This window comes from Phyllopteryx taeniolatus, chromosome 9 (genome assembly GCF_024500385.1).
Source record: "Phyllopteryx taeniolatus isolate TA_2022b chromosome 9, UOR_Ptae_1.2, whole genome shotgun sequence".
Classification (NCBI taxonomy): Eukaryota; Metazoa; Chordata; class Actinopteri; order Syngnathiformes; family Syngnathidae; genus Phyllopteryx; species Phyllopteryx taeniolatus.
In genome coordinates, this window is record NC_084510.1 from 15651761 (window position 1) to 15672063 (window position 20303).

The window sequence follows — 20303 nt, forward strand, 5'->3', positions numbered from 1 at the left end:
AACAAGATGTTTTGATACTTTGTGAAATATTAATAAAAAATACAAACACGTTTGTGGAACATATTAAATACAATTATTAAATATATAATACTCATTTAAATGTTGTTACATTGTAGATGTTGTATTTACAGTTATTAAAATGTCGATTTTACTATTTTTACACACAGGTTTATAATCTGGATCTCCTTCCACTCCTGCAAAACCGCAGTTGCTTTACATTCATGTTACAACTGCGCCATCTAGCGTCACTTTTTTTGAGGGTAGATCCTTGCTGTTGGTGCCTTTTCCGCACTCATGAAAATATATAAATATATAAAATATTTTACTCAAAGTAAATAAAATGACTATTAGGCAAACATTATATTATAGAGCGTGGTCTTCCTGCATGAACATAATGCCTGTAATGTACTTTTTAAGTAACAATTAATTAGGGCCCAGATGTCCCTTTAAATGATAGCGATTAATCGTTATTATTGGTTACATTTAATTAATTATTTTATTATATATATATACAACTTATTGTGTCCCCAATTTTGCATTTCACTCTGTCACTTTGGTAGTTTTCCCCTCTCAAAAAAACAAAAAGGAAAAAACAAGCTCCCATGAATCCACATTTTTCATTGAAACGTCACTCTTTTGGAGGGAATTTGGAGTGTAAAAGTGGAGTGTAAACTTTGTGAATTTTAGTATCTTAACCTGTATGTCCTACTCTTAAATGTCAATCTTTTAAACTAAATTAGGATGAAAGTAAACTACATAAAAAACAAACTTGATTTGTAGTATTACTTTTTATAATATATATTGTTTCCATATTTAGTTTGTACTACAGTAAGTTTTCTGTGTGTGCGTGTGTGTGTGTGTGTGTGTGAACCGATGACTAAAATTTGCAGATTCACACATCCATTTTCTTTACCGCTTCTCCTCACGTGGGTCGTGGTCTGCTGAGCCAATCCCAGCTATCTTCGGGCGGGAGGCGGGGTACACCCTGAACTGGTCGCCAACCAATCGCAGGGCCTGATTCACACAGCAATGGCTAATTTGAATGAAAAGAAATCCTTTTAGGTTCCACATTGTTTGCAGGGTAGAAATTCTATTACAGAAAGTAAAGTCCATTACCGTTATTAATTTTTCAGTGATTGAGCTCTACCAATACAAGTTCCTGAAGCTTAAACGTCATCAATCGGATAATGTAAAAAAAACAAAAATAAAAAACCCTTAAAAAAAATTTTTTTTTCCACTGAAGGTTATCACATCAAAGTCGCCAATAGACAACAATAACCCATATTAACGATGTGATCATGTAAAAAACGTATGTTCATTTATACAGACTGACTTGAGCTGAGGTTAAATGGTGGGGGGGGGGGGGGGGGGGGGGGGATCCAGATGAAACGTAGTCAAAAATACATTTACACTTCATATTACTATTATTTTGGCAGTTATCATGGTCTGTTAACTTGTTATGGGTGGCACTTCATAGTGCCATAAGGTGACAAAACAGACGGTGTGGACTATGAGATATTAATGCAATTCGTGTGAAAAGATCTAAGACTTTCATCCATCCATTTTCTGAGCTGCTTATCCTCACAAGGGTCGCGGGCGTGCAAGAGCCTATCCCAGCTATCTTCAGGCAAGAGGCAGGGTACACCCTGAACCGGTTGCCAGCCAATCGCAGGGCACATAGAAACACACAACCATTCGCACTCACATTCACAACTACGGGCAATTTAGAGTCTTCAATTAACCTTCTAAGACTTTGTTTGATAAAATGTATCAACATTATGATTAACAATAGTTAAATGGTAAACATAATGTGCTTTAGAAATCGCATTATTGGGATCAAACAATGTGATCTCATTTTCCATTCTGGTCCATCATTTTATTTTATTGAGGTTGGCGATTGAAGTCGCAATGTATGTAATTCTACATTTTATCCACTAGAGGTTAGTAGAGCATTTATTAAAACACCAGGAAGCAGGACAATACAGAAAGTACATTCATGCTACTCAGTAGTCAATCCAGTTCTTAACAACATTCAAATTATAGACTGCTCGTCTTTGTCAATGAGTGAATTTACAAAATCAGTGAGTGATCAAATGATTATTCCCTCCACTGTATTTCTATTTTGCCAAAATTTCAAATTGATTAAATACACGTCAGAGGTATTTTTAAAAAAAAGTTTATTATTAAATTAACAAGCATACAAAACAACAATCAGTTTTCCAAACTACCAAGGCAGTTTCAGTGCAATTCCAAAATATACATTTTCGGCAGGGCAAGTTAAAGTTATTCACCTCATAAACATTTAATTATTATTTTTTTTGATTATCATGTGATTATTGTCCCAGCCAGAGGAAGCTCATAAGTGATACCTTTTTGAGGTAAAACTATACATAAATCCAACCCTTTAAAACAAAACATCAGAAATGAAATATAAAATACATTAAAATGCACATTACAAACCAATGCATTTGTAAACAAAAATTGTAAACAAAAAGGAAGCGTGTGGTTGTAAGTATTTGGCCTGAGGCCTTAATAAATAACAGTTCTAGCAGTTTACTTCAATGACATTATTTGTTGTGTAGAGTGTAGAATGTCAGTTGTAGGACGAGTTTGCCTTGCCACTCTGCACACACGCAGACACACGCGCACACACACACACACACACACACACACACGAAGACACACTGCAGACTACAGCAAAAATCTTGTTTGCTTCAATACAGGCAGAGGACACAAAGAATGCTAACTTTAGCATGGTATCAGGGAGAACGGCAGAATACTTTGGGTGCAGTTATATCACAAAGTGTTCAACACTGCTGAAACTACAGCACAGATCTACCGAGCCCAAAGTATATCCCATTATTAAATCAAATTACGGCTAAACCTCAAAATGTAAACACCACAATGGTCGCACAATCTCGGAGATAAAAATGACTCAGACGTCCAGCCGACGACTGGCTACCTGCTACGTCACTTGTTTTCAAAGGTAGAGTGTTTTTTCTTCAACACATTAACATTAGCAATAAATTCTTTATACACGTATGTTAAAAAGATGTACGAGCCAAATTTATTACACCCCTTTACTCATTATTGGTTTAGAGTAATTTATTGGTTTAATATATTAATAGCACAGCATCAACTTTTTACAAAATAAAATATTAAAACGTTACATAAAACATGTTCTGTAAAGTCAATGGTTCTATGATGGTGATAGTTTGGCTGGTTCCGGTATTAACCCATTCACTCCCAGCCCTCCCAAGTAACATGGACTTCAAAAGCCATCAATGGCAGTGAATGAGTTTACGGTAATAAACTTGTGTGATTGTTGAGAATGTTCAAATGTTACTTGCCTGGTGACAGTTTGACACTGGAACAGATTATTTCCCTCAATACTTCCTATGAGAAATCCTGTTATGAAATCCATCTTCCTGCGATTTGACCTCGAGATTCCACTGTTTTATGATCGCCAAAGTACTTTGATCCGATGGAAACCAATAATTCGGGTTTTTTTCTTGTGTGATTTTTTTTTTTTTTTAATTGTCCACTTTTAAGGTGCTACAGTGATGCTGCTTCACACAAAACAAAACAAAAACAATCAAAACAAAGATTAGGCCTGTTTCATATGTGCTAAATAGTTCAGGCAGTGTCACAGCATTACACATCCAGTAACACTTGGGGCATATATGCTTGCATATATCAATGGATCACACATACTCTACAATATCACTTTCTGTAACCCATGCATCGAATGCCCTTTAAAGCAACTATGCTATTTTTTCATTCAAAGAAACACACTGGTTCAGTCGCAGTGCCACACTCGACCTGTTAAAAGTAGATACTCACTACAGTAGGTTTGGTGTAATCATGTCAGAAAGCCAGGCTTAATGTAAGCACCGTATATGATTTAATGAGCGGTTGAAATTGTTATTAAGAGTGCACCTTTAGCTTGAGAGCAGAGGCTAGTGATGGACATATCTTAATTTCATCTTTTTACTCATTATCTCAATTTACACAACACAAGTTATTTTCTTCAGGGGGATAACAGATGTGTAACAATGTCTCTCTTGTCTTTAAACAGTGGCAGTGATATGATAGGCATGGCAAAGGGTTAAAGAGTAATCCAACACTGAATTAAGCCTGCTTTTAGACAGAATACTGACTTCTTAAGAGATGTGTGTTGCTTTGTTATTTGCATCGTAGTCTTCTTTGAAATGCTAATTATTGACACCCACAAGAAACGAGGGGAACAGTACTCATATAACAGGTGATTTACTGGTGCAGTTGGAATTTAAACATTTTTAAAAAGGGGGAGTGCGTGTCTTATACAGACAAGCACCACCACTGTGCTGTATTCTGGGGATTCAACCTTTGGAGCGTGCCGTCCTTCAGACCCGACTAATCCCCCCGTGTGTCAGAGCAGGTGTTCCACCAGCTGTCTAAGGCCAAACACCTGCTCTGACATCACTGATCGGGGCGTGGCTTGAGGCACACACTGGTCTCGTTTGAGCCTGAACAAAGCAGCATCTTTTATTCCTATGTGATTAAGAGTTAAATTACAGTTAAAGGCCTCCCCTGTCTCCGACTGATGCAGTTCCACCTCCCAACTGTTGGCTGCTGCAAAGCCTCTCCAGTAATCCATGTCCATCTTTACCTGATGCACTCCTTCTCTGACAGGCTTTCTGGTTCCTCGTTCTCACTGTCGTCCAGCTCGGGCAGATCTCCCCACAGGAGCAGATTGAGACCTGCATACGTGGAGGAGTTGTCCGGTGTTACAAACCACTGTTTCTAACAGGAGAGAGAACTCCTGATACACAAAGGAGGCAGTAGTACTCACACTAGTTGGAACTAAGTAGAAGTACAGTTAAATGTGTGTAAAAAAAAAAAAAAAAAAAAAATAAAAAAAAATAAAAAAAAACAACAGGTAAACATACGCTAAAATGTACAAAAACCACAAAAATAAAAATGAACTTTTACTGTCAAATATACAGGGTGAATAGTAACTCCCTATTTTTAAGTACTTGGAATTCATTTCTGAACCATAATTCTTACAAGAAATGTAACAAGAAAGGTTTGAAAATTTGGTTTGGAATTTTAAACTGAAAAGAGATACAAGAATATAGATTTAATTCCCATACATCATGGAACATACACAAGAAAAGGAGAAAAATATAATAACATATGAATAAATTATAAGTATTTTAAAATTGGGAGTTACTTTTCAATCACCCTGTATATGATACCAGTTTTAATAACTGCACACACTAAAGGTTCTCTCACTCACTTGCATAGTACTCATACTATATAAAATAAAAAAATAAAAATCACTGTACAGTTTTGCTGTAAGCTAAATTCATCCATCCATTTTTCGTACCGATTATCCTCACGTGGGTCGCGGGTGCGCTGGCCCCCATCTAAGCTGACTCTGGGCGAGAGGCGGCGTACACCCTGAACTGGTCACCAGCCAATCACAGGGCACATACAGACAACCATTCCCACTCACATTCACATCTATGAGCAATTTAGACCCTTCAATTAACCTACCATGCATGTTTTGGGGATCCCGGAGGAAACTGGACTACCCAGAGAAAACCCACGCAGGCACAGGGGGAGAGCATGCATTTGAACCCGGGTCATTAGAACTGTGAGGCAGATGTGCAAACAAGTCATCCACCGTGCTGCCTGTGTTGACAGGATAATCAAGACTAAACTGACAAAAGGTCCAGCAGGAGCACCTGAATGTTTAAACAGCTAATAACAGAAAAAAAATATATATATACACCTCTTGCTCTCTAATTACGTCTTTTTTACATGGTGTTGTCATCCGCAGGTTGAAAAAAGTATAGACTATTTTATCAAAGGAAGCAATAGAAATTAGAAAATACAGATCACATTTCAACTGTAGGAAGAAAGAAATCATCAGAAAAAATAAATACTAATGATACCATAAAAAATGGACTTTAGTACGGTTGCGAAGTATTTGTACTTTGTTATTTTTCACCAGTAAAACAAAATTATCAAACTATCACATTGTGTCTACGATATTAACATGATAGTAGCTATGACACAGCATGTGTTACTGCTGGGAAAAAAAAGAAAAAAAAAACACACAAAGATCTTTAAACAACCATGTATATGTCAACCATAATTAGATTTACAAAATTAGGTGAACCCTTGAAAAATTATAAAATCATGTAAATATGAGGTGGTCTAGTGGTTAGCACATCTGCCTCATAGTTCTTAAACTTCAGATTTGAATCTTGGGTGTGGCTGTCCTGTGTGGAGTTTGCATGTTCTCCGCATCCTAGCATGGGTTTTCTTAAATTGTCTGTACTTGTAAATAGTCGTTTGTCTATATGTGCCCTGGAACTGGGTGGGGACCACTCCACGGTGTGCCCCGCCTCTCGTACAAATTTAGCTGGGATTGGCTCTCACCGACTGGTTAGCACATCTGCCTCACAGTTCTGAGGACCCGGGTTCAAATGCATGTTCTCCACCGTTCCCCCGTTTCTCCAGGTAGTCCGGTTTCTTCCGGCATCCCCAAAACATGCATAGTAGGTTAATTGAAGGCTCTATATTGTTCGTAAATGTTAATGTGAGTGGGAATGGTTGTCTATATGTGCCCTGCGATGGGCACATATCGACAACAATAGGCAGGGTGTTCCCCCGCGCGCCCGCGACCCTCGTGAGAACAAGCGGGATGGAAAATGGATGGATGGATGGCTCTTGCCCACTAGTGACCCAAATGAGGAAAAGCACTGCATATAATGTTGGTAAACAACAGGCACTAGTATACTTCCAAATGGCAAAAAAGTGACTGACTCCAGCTCAAATGAATTGAAAAAATTAGGTGTCACGCCCAAATATATACACCAAAAGTTTTCTTATTTTAAATTTCCTTAGAACGAAACAAAACAAAAACTTTAATTAAGCCAGCGGAATTTTAAGGTGACCAGGATTAATCGAGAGGATGTCATAAATATTCAAGATTGCAAGACTGCCTGATGGCGTAGTAATCACTTGTCAAAGGACAGACTGAGAACCAAACCTCTATCACTGGGTTTGTGGAAGGCATATTCTCACAGCTATGTATTAAATATTTAGTTGGCTTCTCTTTGAGTAATTTTGCAATACATAAAGGCTAGCCTGCTAGCTAATGTCGCCATCCAATTCACCATCAAAAGAGCTGGTCTGTGCCATTAATCTGAGCAACAGAAAAGCAATTAGCCAGTCCCTCAATGATTGTTAACTATTTATGAATTTCCACCAGGTCTATACCTGTTAAAAATGAAATTATGGCCAGTGTTCCATTTCCATTCAAAACAATTTACCTCACACGATGTCTTCTTTTCAACTGTCACTTCACACATTCAAATTACGCCAGTCGAGAAGAAGCCTAAAACCATCATTTAAGTCATGAAGCTTGTTTCCTCAATTGCTCTGCCTTGGTCAAATAACATGTAAGAAGGGATTGTGTACAACTGGTGCCACCAGTAAAAGCTTTTGCCACCCAGAAGTATGTGTGACATCATGTTGAAAAGGTCTATAGAAAATGGGTGGATGGATGGAAATATGTAAACCATACTGTATTTCCTCCCATCTGTAGGATGCCTAATTTTTTATCATCAGGAAAATAACAGGAGGTGCCACTTGACAGCCACTGGCCTAGCAGTATATGGGGTGCTGTGAGGGCTGGCTCCCTTTTCTAAGACAGGACCACCCCCTCAAAACGGGCAAAGTACAGCAACACAAAAAAAGTAGTAAAGTTGTGTATAGTTCTTGTCTCGATGTATTTTGACAAAAGCTTGTCCAGCATGTTGTTGAGACACCTGCGAACTGTTTTGAATTGAGGGGAAAAAAAGTATGTCCTTTCATTAAAATATCAAGAATTGACTTTTGTGCATTGATAATACAGTGCATCACAACTTTTGTACATTGACATTCTATTCCACCCATACTGTTCAGACAGACCTGTTGCATCCAATCTGTTGAGAGTGGAAACAGCGTCACTGTTGAACATCCAGAAGTGTCCGTTGTTACAGGAGAGCAGGCAGGGTTTACAGGGAGCCACAACATGATAGCCCACTACATTGCCACTGGGATGGAAAACAAAGCAGAAGCATGAGTCAGCACTTTACAATGAGCACAACTGAAAAAGCGCAACTGAAAAGTGCTAACTCCACAATCAGCTGCAAAACATGTTTGTCTGCAACCTTCATGGAAAAACAACAAAGGAATGGCACACAAAAGACAGTGACAAGTGCTTTGTCATTTAACTACACTCTCTGTTCAACACTCAGTAAACAGACAATTATACTGTAAAAGTTTTAAAAAGTATATGCTGTAAACAATCACCATTGTCAGAAAACCTTCACAATCCAATCAGATCCAATACAATAGATCATTTTTTTTACAATATTTAATTATAACTATAAGTACGATGCAGAGCTGTCCTCCAGTGTTTCCATTTTATTTTTGGTTAGCTTATTTAGGTTTGTGAGCGAGACATAACATTATAAACACCTCTCCGCATGATACAGTAATTCCACCCCCCTGCAAACTACACGCCAGACCAGAATTCTTAAATTCCCTCATAAATTGTGGTGTCAAAAGTTTTTATTTTGAAATAATTAAATCAGTCATTAAAACAAGACAACATTCAAAGGAGCAACAAAATACTAAACTTTAGTACCTGCTGTCTTTGCTGCTTACTGATATCATTTAAATAAAAGCTGTAAGAAAAAGAAAAAAGCTTTACCTACCACTTGAGACATGCAATGTCTCTCAATTTGCACTTGCAGCTTTCAGTAGAGTAGCAGCCGGCCACAAAGTCAACAGTTCTGGGTCGAGTGAACAAAACATTGTTGATAGGTTAGGCACCCATAAAATATAAGTCTATCGATTATACTCGTAGTTGTAGTGAATACCTGGTAGCTATTTTCAGGGACCCCTTGTTTTGGCAACGATATGTAAACAAAAGCTAGCAACAGCGCTAACTTAATTAGCACTTACCTGTTTGGAGGTATATCAGTAGAAAACAGCTCAACCTCGGTGTCTGCAAGAAGCACTGCTTTCATGCCTCTCGTACAGAGCACGCTGTCACAAAAGATGCAGTTAACTTGGGCGACACACTTGTTTTTGAAATTAGCGTTTGACGTCGACATTGTCGTCCTGCTTTGGTGTGGGGCGTTAGCGTTTCACGCCGCCTTGATGTTGCAAACGCCACAGAAAGAAAAATCTCAAAACTGACGTGGTCCGATTTCTCTGCGTTTACACGGATGACGGGAGTGCCTTTAAAAAGCACTTTACAGCGACAGTGAGTCTAGTTTACGTCGTCGAGAAAACCCAGCCAACTGTATCATTTTCAACACAGTACACGATGGGGGGAAAAAAATATTCCGGATTAGTATTTTAACGTCACACGAAGAAGACGGTGGGCGAAATGATTAAAAGACACCTAGAAACGGCGAGTAACACGATTGTTTACACGAGCAGTTCGGAGTCCGTACCGCTGTAGTTAACAGCTAACTGAATAGCTGTCAAGCTTTGTTTACAACTTCCTGGTATTTAAAACCACTTCCTGAAACAATCTTTGAAAGAGCCCAGGTTTAGCTCTGATTGGACGTACACCGCAATGACTCACACGATTGGTCAGGTTTATCGCAAAGCCTGACTTTAATTGGATTACGTCCCCCTTGGTGCGGCCCATTTCCTGCTGTCTCCGACGATGATTGGTTTCATTCAAGTCATTTAGGCTGTTGAGAGCCAATCGCAGTATCGAAACCGTCGTTTGTGTTCTATAAAATTAGGCGGGGTTGACAAATTGTCGGTGTAAAAAGTTTTGCCCTGATCTTAAGTACGAAACGTCTCAGTTGACTCTTTAGATACTGATGTAGTAAAATTGTAATCAAAGTTCAAACCAAGTAGTGGCATAAGGCACATGTCTAAACGGTCGTTTTCATTTGGGGCAACAGTTCTAACTTGGTCGAGTTGGTAACTACTTCCGATTTTAGCTAGCTGTCAGGAAACGTTTCCATTTTAGTTCGAATGCAACACAGTAAAATATATTAGGTCGTCGCACATAAACGGTCACATGGCCCCGATTCTGAAGTCTTTTTTTTTTTTTTAACGTGACAGTCATGAAATAAGTCAAATTAAGTCCACGTTGCATTCAGCACGACAACTTGACACGTGTCCGCTTAAACTAACAATAACAATCTAAAATATTAGTACTAGATAAGTGTTCTTTTATGCTATTTGAAGTGCCTCAAAAAAAGAGCACCGTGAATGCGTGGATCCTTGTGTGTGTCCTGCGCAGTGGGGTCGACCGACCAACAGCCAGCCCCTCCGCCGGTTCCTCCTCTCGCTCTCTCGCTCTCTCTCTCTCTCTCTCTCTCTCTCTCTCTCTCTCTCTCTCTCTCTCTCACTCTCTCTCTCACTTCTTCACGGGGGAGTGAGCAGATCACTTCAGGCGGGACCTAAGAAGCAAGCGGACGTTTCCTGAGCTCATACTGACAAGTTATCGCCCATTTTAAAGGGGGATGCATCCCCCGTTTGACTTGAAAGGGTTTGCACCACAGCCGGTCGCTCGGAGGAGGCGCGCGTGAAAATTGTGCACCAGCAGAGGCAGCTCCAAACTCACAATGCGCCCCGAGTGAACGCACGCAGGGAGACAATACGAACCCGCGGGCTCGCCAAGCGAGGAGCCACATTTTCTCATCCGGATCCCCCACCCCATTCGCCCTTAAACTATAGCCACAGCGTGGATATTCCTCCTCCTTCTTCAAGCTTATTTTTATTGTCCAATTGAGAGCAAATTGACTTTACAGCCTGGACAAGTGGTTTCATCTGCAAACTCCAGCCATGACGTCTCCGGCCAAATTCCGGAAAGACAAGGAGATCGTGGCCGAATATGAAACTCAAGTTAAAGGTAAAACTTTTTTTTTTAATGCGTCCCCGAATCTCTCAAGCGATGCAACGGAGCAATTTTGCCGTGTTGATCGTATGTTTAGATACCACCGTCTCCTGTTAGCATGTTGGTCAATTGCCTTCTCGCCATATTATCGAACTATTCATGTGGAATCAATGATATTCGTACTATGATCCAGCGTGTGCTCATGTGCTCGCTCGCCTCCTACGGTTGCGCTCAAATCTCCAACAAAGACCGAGAGGGGGTAAAAAAACGCCCATGTTTCGGTGTTGTTGACCACCAGGCAGCTTGTTTGAGGTGTTAAAGCTCACGCGTTATGCCGTGTGTTCGCTATGTACGACAAGCAGAAGGCTTGCTGTTTTGACATGGAACAAGGCAGGGCGTTTTCTCTCCCCTCCTGTCTCCCGCATGCCTTGCTGCAGGCTGCTGAGCTCTGCATACCGCCCGAGCACGTTTGCCCAAACACACATATTGAAACTAAATGGTGATTGTTCTTGAACATCCACTACAGTTTTTTTCCCCACTTTTTCATTCGGTGTACTGAAGTGAGAAAAGGCCCGATTGGTTGCGTTTGTGGATGCTTCTGTCGTCAGGCAGGCACACTGGTGGGGGCTGCACTCATCAGACCTGCACTCACTGGCCACTTTATTAGGTATACCTGCACCACAATCCGCCCTTCATTTCAAGAGCTCTATCAAAATAAGTCTACCTTTTCGAAGATAATCATCATTGACACCGTCATATATAGCAATATATGTGTTTGTTGAAGTTTGCCATGGGGAAGAACTGAGAGGTGTTTGAATATTTCTGGTACCTTATTTAACAATGTGAAAATCTGCACTTATTAAGACCGGGGTACTACGCTTTACCCTGAAACCTGGAATCCAGTATTCATACATTTGTGATGTAAAAGTGTTACAAGGATTCTCTACCCGCTAGAGCCATTTTGCAGTCAGGGATCCATCCATTCCATCCATTTTCAACACCGCTTATCCTGGTTAGGGTCGGGGGGCGCTGGAGCCTATCCCAGCTGACTTCGGGCGAATGGCGGACTACACCCTGAACTGGTCGCCAGTCAGTCGCAGGGCACATAGACAAGGACAGCCATTCTCACTCACTTTCACACCGTCACTGAGTGGGAACTGAACCCACGCTGCCTGCACCAAAGTCAGGCGAGTGTACCCCTACACCATCAGTGACGACAGTCAGGGATCATTTCTGTTTTTATTTTGGGTTTGTAAATATTTGTGTTTTTATAGTTCATAGGTATAGTGGTGAGCCTCACAAATGAGTAGCGGGTTCAAATCTTGGCTCAGGTCTTCGTGTGTGGAGTTTCTCTGGGTACTCCGGGTTCCTCTCACATTCCAAAAGCATGTATCCTAGTGTTATTGAAGAGTAAATTGTACATAGCTGTGAATGTGAGCGTGAATGCTTGTTTGTCAAAATGTGACCTGCGGAATTTAGCTGGGATAGGCTCCAGTTAACTGTAACCGTATGAAGAAATGGGGTATAGAAAATGGATAGTTGGTGTGTGGTTTTATTTGTTTTTAGAATTGCATGCCAGGCTGGCTCAAACACCATTGGCGTCCGTATATGGTATAGGTTCCACACCCCAGGTCTAGACGGCGTGCAAACTACAACCATGCAAATAAACCCATTTGTGGTACTGTTCTTGGTATGAGATTATGTCAGATTTTACAAGCTTGGTTCGCAATGGTCAAACCTGATTATTTCTATCTATTGCAGGGTGTGAGGAAATGTTTGTACTGTAGCAGTTCATCAATGTAAACATTGTGACATCCTATCAGTGCAACAAACCTGACAATTAACTCAGCAAATCAGACTGAGACTGACATGAGCTGGCATTCACAAACGGGAAACACAATGGGCCTTAAATCCTCTCTGTCATATTCTGCTGTGTTTTTCAAGCTAGCAAATATACTCATTCAGATTCCCATTTGTAGTGGTCAGAACAAATACAAATCCAATTTGTTCTTTATTGGCTACCAGTCGTGTTTGTACTCTGAAAAGCAACTGAACTGTTTTTGCGCTATTTTGAGACGGTGTTTTTGAGTTTAGAAAAGGTTGACAATGACTTCAAAGTTAACACCTATCCACTTGTCGAGCATGTGATGTAAAACCAGCCAGCCTGACTTCCATCTACTCCTTCCATTGTTCAATCATGTGATGCCACCACAACATAGCTATTTGACCTCACATTTAATGTACAGTGGGTACGGAAAGTTTTCATTCATTCATCTTCCATTCTGCTTATCCTCACTTGGGTCGCAGGCGTGCTGGAGCCTATCCCAGCTATCTTCAGGCGAGAGGCGGGGTACACCCCGAACTGGTCGCCAGCCAATCGCAGGGCACGGAAAGTTTTCAGACCACCTTAAATTTTTCATTCTTTGTTATATTGCATCGATTTGTTAAAATAATTTAAGTTCATTTTTCCTCATTAATGTACACACAGGACCCCATATTGACAGAAAAAAACTTAATTGTTGACATTTTTGCTGATTTATTAAAAAAGAAAAACTGAAATATCACAAGTATTCAGACCCTTTGCTGTGACACTCATATTTAACTCGGGTGCTCTCCGTTTCTTCTGATCATCCTTAAAATGGTTCTACACCTTCATTGGAGTCCAGCTGTGCTTGATTGGACTTGATTTAGGAAAGCCACACTGCTGTCTATATAAAACCTTAAAGGTCACAGTGCTTGTCAGAGCAAATGAGAAGCATGAGGTCAAAGGAACTGCCTGAAGAGCTCACAGACAGAATTGTGGCAAGGCACAGATCTGGCCAAGGTTACACAAAAAAAATAATTCTGCTGCATTTAAGGTTCCTAAGAGCACAGTGGCCTCCATAATCCTGAAATGGAAGACGTTTGGGACGATCAGAACCCTTCCTAGAGCTGGCCGTCCGGCCAAACTGAGCAATTGGGGGAGAAGAGCCTTGGTTAGAGAGGTACAGAAGAACCCAAAGATCACTGTGGCTGAGCTCCAGAGATGCAGTCGGGAGACGGGAGAAAGTTCTAGAAAGTCAACCATCACTGCAGCCCTCCACCATTCGGGGCTTAATGGCAGAGTGGCCCGACGGAAGCCTCTCCTCAGTGCAATTCACATGAAAGCCCGCATGGAATTTGCTAAAAAAAACACCTGAAGGACTCCAAGATGGTGAGAAATAAGATTCTCTGGTCTGATGAGACCAAGATAGAAATTGTTGGCCTTAATTCTAAGTGGCATGTGTGGAGAAAACCAGGCACTGCTCATCACCTGTCCAATACAGTCCCAACAGTGAAGCATGGTGGTGGCAGCATCATCCTGTGGGTGTGTTTTTCAGCTGCAGGGACAGGGAGACTGGTTGCAATCGAAGAAAAGATGAATGCGGCCAAGTACAGGTATATCCTGGACGAAAACCTTCTCCAGAGTGCTCAGAACCTCAGACTGGGCCGAAGGTTCACCTTCAAAAAAAGACAATGACCCTAAGCACACAGCTAAAATACCGAAGGAGTAGCTTCACAACAACTCTGTGACTGTTTTTGAATGGCCCAGCCAGAGCCCCGACTTAAACCCAATTGAGCATCTCTGGAAAGACCTGAAAATGGCTGCCCACGAACGTTCACCATCCAACCTGACAGAACTAGAGAGGATCTGCAAGGAGGAATGGCGGAGGATCCCCAAATCCAGGTGTGAAAAACTTATTGCATCATTCCCAAAAAGACTCATGGCTGTATTAGCTCAAAAGGGTGCTTCTACTAAATACTGTGCAAAGGGTCTGAATACTTATGGCTGTGTGATATTAAAGTTTTTCTTTTTTAATAAATCTGCAAAAATTTCATCTTATTTTTTTTCTGTCAATATGAGGAAAAAAATGAACTTAAATGATTTTAGCAAATGGTTGCAATATAAAAAAGAGTGGAAAAATTTAAGGGGGACTGAATACTTCACGTACCCACTGTACATTTTAGGCTACGATATGTCCCAAGGCTACAGTTTGTCCACCTCTTTTCGTTAGGTACTATACCACAGTGGTTGGAAATATAGCCTGGATCAGTTCTTTTGGTGACCATAAAATAAATTTCAAACTGAACTGCACTGTGCTAGTAGAAGGCAGACAGGTATGTAATTAAAGAGGATGAGAAGCTTGTGGAAGAGAGGATATTGGCTACTGCTGCAATTGGCCTAGATCAGCAGATAAGATGGGTCACCACCATCTCTGTCACACTGGCTTCTCATGTTCCCTTTCAGAACAAGGGACCTGGCTACTCCCAGTCTTCCAAAATTCACCTCTTGCCCCTCTTGATGTATTTGGGTGTTACTTTAAATAGGAGAGAGCAAACCAAACGAGGCCATAGGATGCATCTTGCGTGTCTCCCAACAGATAAAATCATCCACAGGAACTCATCCCGGCTCCTTGTAACCTGCCTTATCTGTTTAACTATTTGGAGTATCACCACAGTAATATTTGATCCCATAGAGCAAGCATCATGTTGAGTTGGCTTAATTTGTGAAGGATCTCTGTCAAGGCTGCAGTGTGAGCACTATCACCTTGGACTTCATGTTTGTCCATTGACCTGCCCTGTTAAGTACTTCAGACTTCCTCTGTAAACAACGGTGGTGGTTTTCCCAGATCTAACCTGGAAATAAATGTGTTTGGGTGTCTGCAGAAGGAGCAACATTCCCAGCCTATTCCCATTGACAGACAGACAGACACTGTCTGTCATTAACTTGCAAGCTCCTAATAGAGGGTATCTAACGGTCTGCTTCTTTTAATAAACAATGTGTCTGCCGCACTATCCAAATCTGGAATGGGTCAAATTATGTCTGTGCTTCAATCTGGGAGCAGGAATAATCTTTTCCACGTTGCAGCATGGAAGGTAAATAAATGTAAATCCTCCACATGGCTTAACTTGATAAGGCTCTGCAGTATAATGGCCCCCCAGATTTCTTTAATTTTTACTGTCTGTAGAAGTAATGGCAGGGTGTCCAAATACTTTTGTCCTAAATCATACATGCGCACACACACAGGGAGTACAATTTTAAGAATATTAGATAAAAAAGAAGAGGGAACCTTTTGGAGACTGGACGTGGCAGGAATGTTCCAACACAGATGCAAATGGTTATACATGGAGTTAAGGAATGAGCTTATCATTTCACGTTAGGAGTACGTGGAACACTTACTTGGAATTGAATCCAGAGGTCGACTCTGCTTTTCAGTGAGGCTGTGCAGCGCTGAGTGTTTTGGCTCTGTCACAGTCTCCATGTGACAGCATTTATTCAGCCAACGTAGTGCTCCTGGTTTACCAATCAGCTAGCTTGCCATAGTATTAAAAAGAAAAGAACAGGAAGGGTTTTAGTGCATGTGAAAGCCCTTCAGAATATTTGACACGCTTTAAACTATTAAAGGCTACTTTGGCACTGCATTCTGTTACTGTTCCACACAGCCGCTAACAACCGTCTGCCTCCGTGACCCAAATTCCCACTACCACTATTAATAAACCCTATTGATCTTGGTGTTTTTGTGGTCTGTCTGAGACACTCATGGCAATATGTATAGCCCTCCAATCTGATGGTGTGCTTGAATAACTCTTATTGATCGTTTTACTCTCAGCAACACACAGATGGTCCAAAGAGGCATTTGGGAGCAGCATCTGTTATCATTTCACAGCAGCAGATATGATGATCTTTCACCCTGAAAGGGGATGTGTGTGCCTGTGCGCCTTAGGCCATCAACTATAATGGTGTCTGCTTGCCTACATGCACGCTACTCAGGAACGTTTGCTCGGCAGTCACTGAAACATGATTTAGGATAAATAGCTGCTTTCACTAGCTCACAATAGGAAAGGTGTTGACGCAGCAGTGGATTTGTCTGCAAACAGCCTTGTGTGTTATGGAAAGATATAAGACAATACCTGAACTTGTTACTTCTGTTGTTTGATTGATGTATTGTGTACTAAGAGGACCAGTAGAATGCAATAGGATGACAGCTTTCTAAAGTGCTTAATTACCTACAGTAAGGCAGAATTGATAAAACAGAGCCACGGTGGTTACCGCATCATCGTTATTGCAACACTGACTGCTCTTCAATGTGGCTGTGGAAATGTGGGGAGCTGTTTAATTAGTGACACTTTTTAAGGATTATGTCTGTGTTTATTTAATATTTAGCATATGCCTGTCATTTAGAAACTATCCCCAGTTGGTGCAATTAAACAACCACAAGAAGTCAATCACACACCTTTTAAACAAAAGATCTCATTTGCTCTTACATGGGTAATCATGCTGACTTTTGATTGACAATATCAGAGAGGTATTAATTCAATACAATATTTATTAGTGTGCTTGTCTGCAGTGGTGTAGCTTTTTACTTCATCCTTCAGAGAGCTGTGCCTAATATATTGATTCTGTCATTCAGCTAAACAAGGTAAATGGAGTATTAGACACAACTCTGTGTGACCAGTCCAATTCGACAAAGCTGCAAACTATAACCACAATAATGAACATCAAACTTGAACATTATCATCTTTGTAAAGGCACAGTTAAAATAAATAATTAAATTGGCTCACGTAAGGCCGACTGGTTAGAGCGCCAGCCTCACAGTTCTAAGGAGCGGGGTTCAATCCCTGGCCCTGCCTGTGTGGAGTTTGCATGTTCTCCCCGTGCCTGCGTGGGTTTTCTCCGGGCACTCCGGTTTCCTCCCACATCCCAAAAACATGCATTAATTGGAGACTCTAAATTGCCCGTAGGTGTGACTGTGAGTGCGAATGGTTGTTTGTTTGTATGTGCCCTGCGATTGGCTGGCAACCAGTTCAGGGTGTACCCCGCCTCCTGCCCGATGACAGATGGGATAGGCTCCAGCATGCCCGCGACCCTCGTGAGGAGAAGCGGCTCAGAAAATGGATGGATGGATTGCTCACGTAAGAAGATAATAGATTTGTTTCCCATCAATGTGCAAATACTAGAAACAGACTATCAGAATATCTTCACCCTTTTCGCAGGTCAATCACGTCAGTACATAGAATGTGCTATCTGTGTGTGTCATGTGGCTTGCAAAGTTGTAGATGCTTGTCGCAGTGACTGTGTGTGTGTGTGTGTCTCTGTGTGTGCTTCAGGCTGAATTAAGGATTTGCTGACAGAGCTTAAAATAATCAGTTGGGAAGGATGTTAGTTTGAAACTGAGGGTACGGAGTTGGGTTTGAATACATACTGATTGTGCTGGGAATCTTCCTGTCAGTACACATACGTGCGCGCACACACACACAAACACGCACACAATTGAGCGCTGTACATTTGTTCAGCAGCACAAGAGCTGTTCTGAGGGTTATTTTTTTTCTTTCAATAACTCCATTCCGTCTGTTCCTTTAATAAATAACAGAACCAGCTACCCCCAGCTTTGAATCAAGCAGAGTTGTAGTATGCTAAGTGACCAATGGACTTGACATGGCTGGGGGGGAAAAAACAAAAAACATTGATTTTTCTCTCTACCAATCTACGACTTCCTCATTCTTCACTCATGGGTACTGTATAATGGTTCACTAGAGGGCGTCTTTTTAGGTTTACCATCCCTGCATGCGCTAAATTGGCCTCGCAGATTATATGCAGTACAGACACACAACCATAGTCTACTCTAAATGCTGGCATTCTGTCCTCCTGCATGATGTCGAAAGATGAGAGATAAAATGAGGAATGTTAGCCATTAGGGTGATACTGTACTCCACACTATGTCGATGAAGCGGTACAGGTGAACGACAACATCTGGCATATCAGATGCTGCACACGGTTGCCTGATTAATGTCAGCGAGAGATGTAGCGATACATAGGAAGGACTAGGCTGAGACGAGAGAGAGAAATAAACATGGCAAGAAGAAAAATGCACACAGCCGCGCCAGGCGGGTAAGGTCATAGTTCAGCTGCAAGATGACTGCTGTTCATTCATGCCAGATGTTCCACATGGTCTGATTGGGCAACAGATGTTCAGCCTGCCCTGGTTGGCTGATGGAATTCTTCCCTCCCTCAGTTTCAGGTGTTCCTGCTTTGTCTTCAGAAGTATGAGAATTGAAGGCAGTGACGGATCACCCTGTAGACTTCAGTGTGCTTCGGTTTTCCACTTTTCCATCATGTCCACTGAGATGTCGTTTTGTTGTGCCTATCACTTTAAAAGGAGACTTTTTTTTTTTTTTTTCCATTTCATATTTTCATTCTGGTACTGCCTGCTAGTACCGCTGAGTGACGGTAGTTAAAAAAATGCCTTAATTGATACACCTGGATTTTGTTGATACTCTACCGTTTTATCTTTAGTTGCTGTCTATTTAAGGTTCCCCTCCTAAATCCTCATTCTTTTGATTGGCCAACTTCTAGAAGTCTGCTGAAAGGTAGCATCCCCATGCATTGTGGGGGTGTGGGAGCCACTGACCTTAGAAGGGTGTCCTTATCAGGATGACCTTCCGAGTACATTGAGACATTTATATGCTAATGCTTTGTTCCAGAAAACGGGGAAATCTGAAACTTCTGACCTCTTGACTTGAAAAAGTGCAATGGTAAGCCACTATGAGTCAGAGTTTCTCCTCAACTCAGAGAAAATCTATGTGCTCCAACTTTATCAACATTAACTAGTCTGACATCACATGATAATAACAGCGCGCGCAGAGACAAATTAAGAGACTACAGGAAGTCCTCGCGTTACGACGTACTCGACCTACGATGATTCGACTTTACGACGCCCGTGCGTCGTCTGCCATCTTGTCCCCAGCACCATAGTGTTTCTGGTTAGCTAGTGCATAGTGCTTGTCTGTGCTTGTGCGCCGGGAGTATCATTCACTTTTTTGCCCTCCTTTTTTCACACTCAGCAGTAATGGTAAGTACAGAATCTTATTTTTTTATTTTAATGTCTTTTAGTTTCTTTATACAAAGTGTTAACCTTTCCTGCTGCGGTCACCTGACCGTGGTCGGGAGACGCAGGGGAGAAGCCTTCTCCAGTGCTGAGGTTGTCCTCCTCGGGGTTAACTCGCTTCTCTCATTGCACAGCTGAGCTGGGTGGCGGCAACAATAAAGGCACGAAGCACCGATTTGCTGCTTTAATGGCTTTATTAGCTCCTCTGCACATTCAACGTCAACGGGTCCTCCGCTAATCGCTACTCTTCCCCGGTCGCCGTCACTACTCTTGCCACTGTACATACTCGCACCTGCGCGCACTCCTTCCTCCTCCGTAGTCCCATCTCACTCGCACATCGACGCACACGCCCACACACACTGAGCTTGCTGTCACAATCACGTGGGACAATACCCGTAACAGAAGTATTTCGACGTACATTTCGACTTTAACGGTGACATCCCACTTACTCGGAAATTTGTGTTACGTCGCCAGCGTAGGAACGG

General features: G+C 41.5%; 2 protein-coding genes across 4 annotated transcripts in view; one reads left to right on the forward strand and one right to left on the reverse strand.

Annotated features, from left to right (window-relative positions):
• Positions 1-2160: 2160 nt before the first annotated feature.
• Positions 2161-10353, reverse strand: fam72a (family with sequence similarity 72 member A). 2 transcript variants are annotated; one of them, XM_061786427.1, is made up of 5 exons: positions 10280-10353; positions 9010-9093; positions 8760-8837; positions 7969-8093; positions 2161-4742 (listed from the first exon to the last, which is right to left on the reverse strand). In XM_061786427.1, exons 2-5 carry the CDS (start codon positions 9072-9074, stop codon positions 4648-4650), a joined length of 363 nt encoding a protein of 120 aa, XP_061642411.1. In that variant the 5' UTR covers positions 9075-9093; positions 10280-10353; the 3' UTR covers positions 2161-4647. The 2 variants fall into 2 exon arrangements, with proteins under 2 accessions (XP_061642411.1, XP_061642410.1); XM_061786426.1 differs by lacking the exon at positions 10280-10353 and having other exon boundaries at positions 9010-10234.
• Positions 10354-10430: 77 nt separating this feature from the next.
• srgap2 (SLIT-ROBO Rho GTPase activating protein 2) overlaps positions 10431-20303 on the forward strand; it is a 77838-nt gene continuing 67965 nt past the window's right edge. Inside the window, exon 1 of one of the 2 annotated variants that reach the window (XM_061786422.1) lies at positions 10431-10927. In XM_061786422.1, coding sequence (XP_061642406.1) covers positions 10861-10927 — 67 coding nt within the window. In that variant the 5' untranslated portion in view covers positions 10431-10860. The remainder of the gene's footprint in view (positions 10928-20303) is intronic. The other variant, XM_061786421.1, reaches the window with a different exon arrangement.

What these genes read in the sequence shown, in the direction of transcription:
- fam72a (XM_061786426.1), bottom strand. Translation starts at nt 9,161, where the DNA reads ATGTCGACGTCAAACGCTAATTTCAAAAACAAGTGTGTCGCCCAAGTT. An exon ending in ACTGATATACCTCCAAACAG is followed by an intron (nt 8,838 to 9,009) that starts GTAAGTGCTAAT and finishes CACTCGACCCAG; the next exon opens with AACTGTTGACTTTGTGGCCG. An exon ending in GACATTGCATGTCTCAAGTG is followed by an intron (nt 8,094 to 8,759) that starts GTAGGTAAAGCT and finishes TTTCCATCCCAG; the next exon opens with TGGCAATGTAGTGGGCTATC.